The sequence below is a fragment of the Carassius carassius genome, chromosome 35, assembly GCF_963082965.1.
Source record: "Carassius carassius chromosome 35, fCarCar2.1, whole genome shotgun sequence".
In the NCBI taxonomy this organism is placed as follows: domain Eukaryota; kingdom Metazoa; phylum Chordata; class Actinopteri; order Cypriniformes; family Cyprinidae; genus Carassius; species Carassius carassius.
The window spans coordinates 4,658,511-4,665,726 of NC_081789.1; the positions used below are offsets into that span (position 1 = coordinate 4,658,511).

The 7,216-nt window shown below is 41.9% G+C and overlaps 1 protein-coding gene across 2 annotated transcripts in view; it reads left to right on the forward strand.

The window, feature by feature from the left end:
* The window catches only part of plod2 (procollagen-lysine, 2-oxoglutarate 5-dioxygenase 2), a 41,198-nt gene extending 39,692 nt beyond the window's left edge, over positions 1-1,506 (forward strand). For both annotated transcript variants that reach the window (XM_059524304.1, XM_059524305.1), the window contains one exon: positions 47-1,506. In XM_059524304.1, the coding sequence (XP_059380287.1) occupies positions 47-202 (156 nt within the window). In that variant the 3' untranslated portion in view covers positions 203-1,506. The remainder of the gene's footprint in view (positions 1-46) is intronic.
* Positions 1,507-7,216: the final 5,710 nt, after the last annotated feature.

A 7,216-nucleotide genomic window follows, 5' to 3' on the forward strand; every position in this document is an offset into this window, starting at 1 on the left:
GTTTTGAATGCATTGTTGAATCACAGCTGATTTTCTTCTATTTCAGGGTGGAGGTTGTCGATTTCACAGATATAACTGTTCCATAGAGTCTCCCAGAAAAGGTTGGAGCTTCATGCATCCAGGTAGACTCACCCACCTTCATGAAGGACTACCTACGACCAACGGTACACGCTACATAGCAGTGTCCTTCGTTGATCCTTAGACTCACATATAGTTCTAGTAGTTCTACACTAGGAATTTACTAGCCTCGATATGTTTGTGTAGTTTTAACTGTTGGTCTGTTTTTACTGATTATGGATTATGTGTTGTGTGTCTGTTTGTATTTGCTGTCTTTTTAAACATTTACTACTGTCGAGAGAAAATGATGTTCAACAGAAGTTTAGTCAAATCTATGGATGCATTCACACAAAACACACACGCAGGCAGAATTTCATGCATATAGACATTGTTTCATTAATCAAAATTATATGAGAGATTAGACCATTTTATTTCTGTTTGGGCAAAAAAGAAAGCAGGTGTATCAGTAACTCTTCATTTAAATAACTTTGTTTCAGGGTGTTTAGCATTAGCACTCATTCACAATGACTGCCTTCAAGTCCTGCTAGAAAAAAAAGAAAAATAATTTAAAAAATCCTTGTTACTAGTTTGGAAATTGTAATTTTAATATGATATGCATTTAAATTATTCTCATTGGAATAAAATGGACACCATATTTTTTCTTATATTTTAACATGCCAACAAATACACAAATATTTTAGTGCTATTGCAACAAAATTAAAAGCAAAATATTCAGATTATTAGTGTAATTGCACTTTATTGTTGCATTTTAATCATTCTTATGTTACTGCAGAGAATGATGCAAACATTGTGCACCCCTGTTACCCTTACAAACATTATAAAGTGTAGCTTTCTGGACAACATTTGGGCTATTCTTTCTCAACAGAATATTAAATGTCTAAAAGCTTAAGTTTCTGTTGGGATTCTTTAAATGGCAAACCCCTAACCCAATGTGCACTCAGATGCTCTAAGCTCAGAAACACAAAAAGAAAATAGGTAAAAAGGAAAATGAGCTCAAAGTACTGTAAAATACTAGATTTTTACAAATTGGAGAGCTGTTAGTGTTAATGTTATAACTTCAGTGGTTCCTCCATGTCGCAGCTGACCATGATTTTAAAAGACATGAACCCTAATTACTAGGGTTGCATGATATGAAATAAAAATATGCTGTCAACAAAGTAAGTATAATTTTGTATGTTTGCACAACAAAAAACGGCAGGATTTAAAATGAATCCTTTGTGATTTTTTCTTTGTCTTTTCTTTTTTTTTTTGTGGACAAAGTTTTCTGAAGGTGTCTTTACTGTAAACTGCCTTATTTTCTGAACTGAAAATGTCCCGGAGATGTCAAATGTTTTACAATCTCTTGTTCCATACAAATGTTTCTGCCAGGTCAGTCTCTTAACTTATTTTGAAATTGTGGAAATAATAAAAGATGTTTTTAAAGAGAAATGACTGTCTATATTTAGTTAATAATAAATGCATTTTGCTGATTTATTATTATTATTGTTTTAATACAACAAAAATATTATCAAGCCAGGTCAAGAACAGTCCAATAATTTAACTGCTAAACATGTAAAAATACAGTGGAGTTTTTGAAAAATTAAAACATTTCTTTTTACACTTAAAGGGATAGTTCACCCAAAAATGAAAATTTTATATTTATCTCTTTAGCCCCAGGACATCCAATATGTAGGTGACTTTGTTTCTTTAGTAGAACACAAACAGAGATTTTTAACACAAACTGTTGCAGTCTGTCAGTCTTATCATGGATGTAAATAGGAATCATGGCTAAAACATAAACACAACTAAATTAAAGCCCTGAAGCTTGTGACAATACATTGATGTGTAAAGACACAAAACAATTGGTCTGTGCAAGAAACTGAACAGTATTTATAGATATTTATACATTTTTTTTTTTTTTATCTCTGGTTCACACAATGTCTGAACTGTTAGAACTCTCCTGAGCACATTCTCAGCAGCAGGAGCGTGAGGGGCGTCTTCTTCTTCTTGCTTTATGGCAGCTCGCAGACTTATAATTGCATTAAGACCACCTATCTCTCGGAGTGTCAATGGTCCATTTGAGAGATAGGTGGCGGTAATGAACTTATAAGTGTATGATCTGCCATATCTGTCTTGCACAGACTGTTCATTTTCTGTTTTTACACATCAATGTGTAGTCACAAGCCACATGATTTAATTTGGTTTTGATAGTGTTTTTTTATTGTATGTTTTAGCTGTGATACCTATTTACCTCCATTATAAAACTGACAGACTACAATGGTATGAGTTCAAAATCTTTGTTTGTGTTCTACTGAAGAAACAAAGTCACCTACATCTTGGATGTCCTGGGGGTAAGCAGATAAACATCAAATTTTCATTTTTAGGTGAACTATACCTTTAAGCAAATATGACATGCTGACATCACAATCTGATTGTCATACTAGTGTTATATAGTACACGTGTGAGCACTAACATGATTCATGACACTTGTTCTGTCAAACCATGCAAGTCTCCTTAAAATCAATCAGCACAGATTAGAACTTAAAGTGTTGACAGAGAGAACATGTAAACAAGAAGCAAACTGCAGATTTACTGTACACAATCTATGAAACATGGTCAGTGACACATACTTGAACCAATATTTAAGTTAGATTGATGAGATGTTGGAATTTTACCATAACAATTAAAGGAATGTGCCAGGGAGCTGATACTGTAGTTCCTCCAATGCAGCTGAATAATCTTAACTGGAATCAGAGCTGAGTTTAAACCTTAAAATAAGTCATAACAGTACAGGTGAGCAAAGCGATTAAACAATCTTTATTATCAACAAATAAAAGTCACGATTACAGTTATACTTGTATCAGTAGTTTCTATCTTAGATCCGCTACACATGTCACTGAAAATGAATGAATGACAATGATTTGCAGTTACAAAGAATCCCAGTGTAAACGCACCTTCAGAGACCACACAAACTATATGAAGTTTGAAAGTTGCCATAGCAAAGGAAGGTGGCGGATATGCCCTCTGATCCTTTCTTTCGTCTCTTGGTTGGGGTTTGCTGGGAAGAACTCCCTGACCTGTTCAATGTTTCCGTCTGGGTTTGTGGATTTGAGAAGCTGCTGAGAAATGCAGCGAAAGAGGGAGGCATGTAGGTCAAAGACACGAGTGCAACAGCAGGGTAGAGAAAGATCTCTTTGTGGCTGTTCTCCCCCCTGTACTTGGGTCTGAAAGATGACATTTATGCAGACCAGCATCACAGGAAACTCGCAAGGCTAATAAACTTACAGGTTTGCTGAGGATAACTTATCAAACAGAGCTGAGAGGGAAAGCTGTAGTCAAGACGATCAGTATGAAAGGTGAAAGCAGACAAAGTGTAAGGTCAGATCAGGCCACTTGGTTAGACTGATTATTTTTTGACACTGCACATTTTAAGTAAGTAGTTTAAAAACACAGGTTCCTTATACACTTCCTTATGCACCATGCGCATGCCAATTGCATATTCAGTCTATAGCAGTGGTTCCCAACCCTGGTCCTGAAGGCACCCCAACACTGCACATTTTGCATGTTTCCAAATACACCTTTTTCAGGTTATCAGCTCATTAGTAGAACCTTAACGGTGCATTTTAATCGGAACATAACACCGAAGGGCACTTTGGAGTGAAAACAATCATGGCTGCCATAATGAAGGGTTTTTCCAAACCAAAGTGCTCAAAACTGGCCACTTCAAAGGGCCCTTTGGAATTAAAGATTTCGAAGAGTACAACTGATGGACACGTCGGGCTCCCATGATCCTCTGCGCAGATTCTTTGGATGATGACGGCACCTCAGTGTGGGCACGTGATGATGACGCAGAAGGGCACTTCAAGAAAGAGTTGTTTGGTCCCCTACACCCTTCAACCCTTCGAAGCTCTCAATCCGGAGGTTAAGGCATAGGGATGATCCCTTCTGAATTAAACACAGGGTAAGACCTGAAATTGGTGTGTTAGAGAAAATGTGCAGTGTTTGGGTGCCTCCAGGACCATAGTTGGGAACCACTGGGCTATAGGAATACATGTGAGCAAGGACATAGTGTTTCTTTACAAAGTGACATCGCCAACTACTGCCCTGGCATGCATAATGCAGTGTTTTATTCATTTATTCACATTTCATGTGAACAGGATTGTTTTGGCAATGTTGTCATCTGTATGCAAAACTTTTCGAAAACACATAGGGATTACCATTTCATTCTTAGAACAACTGATGCATAACTGCCATCCTAATTATATATTTTCATGCATTCTTAAAGGTCCCCTTCTTCGTGATCCCATGTTTTAAACTTTAGTTAGTGGGTAATGTTCTTGTTAGAGTATAAATTATATCTGTAAAATTCTAAAGCTCAAAGTTCAATGCCAAGCGAGATAACAGAATAGATACAGAATTCACCTACAAAAAACGACCCTTTTGGACTACATCCCTCTAGTTCCTACAGTAATGACGTCACTAAAACAGTTTTTTGACTAACCTACGCCCACATGAATACACAAAAAGACCACAACCGGTAAGTGTATTTTATTATTTAAGTTGGTGCGTTTAACAGTTTCTGTAACTTATTACACAAAGGGCAATGCTGTTTAGCTTTGTTAACTAGATGTTAGGGCTGTGCAAAAAAACTAATGCGATTTTCATGCGCATCTCGTCAGTAAAAACGCTCCTGTGATTATAAGTACATCTCCAGCACATGCTCCTGCCCACTTGCTTCTCAAAACTAGTCCAATCGCGTTTACAGGAGGGCTGCGTGCGCTCAGCTGCTGTCGAATCACAACATAGGAACCGCTGGTCCAATCAGAACTCGTAACGTATTTCTGAAGGAGGGACTTTATAGAACAAGGAAGTCATCAGCCCGTTTTTATGACAGTGAAAACAGCGGTATTCAGATAGGTGAATTGTGTGAAAAATACAGTTTTTTTTATACGCAAAACAAGAACACATGTTATATTGCACACTGTAAACACAATCAAAGCTTCAAAAAAGCGCGAAACACGGGACCTTTAAGCAAAATTTAAAAGGCACTGAAAACATATATTACATTTTTGGCACAGACAAAGAATTTTGCAAGTGCACATTATCTGGCAACATGCTTGAGCAATTTCTGAGAAAATGTATCATCCCCCTACTTCCCCCCATGTTTGACAAATCTTAAATGTGTATATGCATGTAACTATGTAGGAAGACACTACCATCTAGTTGCAATTTATGTCGACAGTTCTACTTTTGTATTGACACCTGCCTTTGTGTGTCACAGTCTTCAGCTGATGTGCCCGGGAGGGCCAGCAGATGACACTGTCTTTTTGTGAGTGTTGTGTGTTATTTGGTGCCATGTGCTCTCTCCTGTCTATTTTCTGACCCCACCCATCTTGTTACATCATTATTGTTTTAGTTGCCACACCTGTGTCTCCCTCGTTAGGTTCCCTATTTATTCTCCTGGTGTCTGTAATCCTGTGCTGATCTGTTGTTTTCCATTGTGGTGTTATGTCTGTTTGTAGTAGAGTTTCTAGTCTGCCTGTTTGTCCCCCTCGGGGTGGTTTTTGTTAGTTTTGTTTAATTGTTGTATTAAAAGGACCATTCTGCCTGCATTTGAGTCTTCGCCTCTTTCGCACCGTGACAGAACAGATCAGCCAGCTTGAAGACTCAGCGGCAATGGGAATTTTTCTTTACCCGGCTGCCAGACAACAGAGGATCCAGACCCTGGCCAATGGACCACATCCCTGACCACAAGACAATCGCCCCTTTGGGCTGTATGCGGAAGATACAGGCCAGGGGCTAGGGCTTGAGGAAAGCACCCTCATCAACCTGTTTCTAGCAGGCCTGGATGAGCCTGTCAACAGGGAGGAGCTGGGGGAGCTGGATATGTGGTCCTACTGGGAGATGGTTGACCACATCATCGATTTGAGGGAGGTGGAACTGCTTCCAGAACCTCCTCAGGTCGTGCCGGCTACTTCCAGGTTCTTGGGGTCATTCTCTGGGCACCTCGGGCTTAGACGCATCGTGAAGGATTGTCCGCTGATGTCGGTGAGGAAGGCAATGGCTGCTCACAATCCACCCATGGCAGTGAGATCTGCTCACAGTTCCCCTGAGGTGGCGGCGGTGCCCACTCGCAAAGCCCCCGAGGCGGCGGCTGTCCAGAGAGCTCCAGAGGTGGCGCCGTCCGCTCAGGATCTCCACGTCTCTGCGGAACTTCCAGAGCCTTGTCACGTCTCTGCTGTACTACCAGAGCCTCTCCACGTCTCCGCTGTACTACCAGAGCCTCTCCACGTCTCTGCTGAACTACCAGAGCCTCTCCACGTCTCTGCTAAACTACCAGAGTTTCTTCACATCTCTGCGGAACTTCCAGAGCCTTGTCATGTCTCAGCCGAACTTCCTGAGCGCTCAACTTATCCTGTTGTGGCCATGGAGGCCATCCAGTAACTCACCGCCTGCCCTGTCATGGCCATGGAGACCATCTACCACCTCCTCAGGGCCACGGAGGCCACCCTTAACTTGTTCATGTTCTCTATTTCAGGCTTACCTAACCAAACTTGCTCTCCTGTGCCATCGATCCCACTGTGGTGGTCTTCGGAGCTGCCCTGGTGGGCTTCTGTCTCGACATCACGGATGTGGTGGTCCTCTGCGCCCCCCTGGTGGTCTTCTGTCTCGACCACACGGCTGTGGTGGTCTTCTGCGCCGCCCTGGTGGGCTTCTGTCTCGACCGCACGGCTGTGGTGGTCCTCTGCGCCCCCATGGTGGGCTTCTGTCTCGACCGCTCAGCTGTGGTGGTCCTATGCGCCCCCCTGGTGGGCTTCTGTCTCGACCGCTCGGCTGTGGTGGTCCTATGCGCCGGCCTGGTGGGCATCTGTCTCGACCGCACGGCTGTGGTGGTCCTCTGCGCCCCCCTGGTGGGCTTCTGTCTCGACAGCACGGCTGTGGTGGACTTCTGCGCCTCTCTGGTGGGCTTCTGTCTCGACCGCACGGCTGTGGTGGTCTTCTGTGCCGCCCTGGTGGGCTTCTGTCTCGACTGCATGGCTCCAGGTCCACCTCCTCCACCCTGGATTCCTGCCCTGTCGGCTCTGTCCTGGGCCCCTGAACTTTCTGTTCCCTCCTGGCCTTTTTGTTTTGTTGTTGTTTTGTTTTGTTTTTTGTTTTG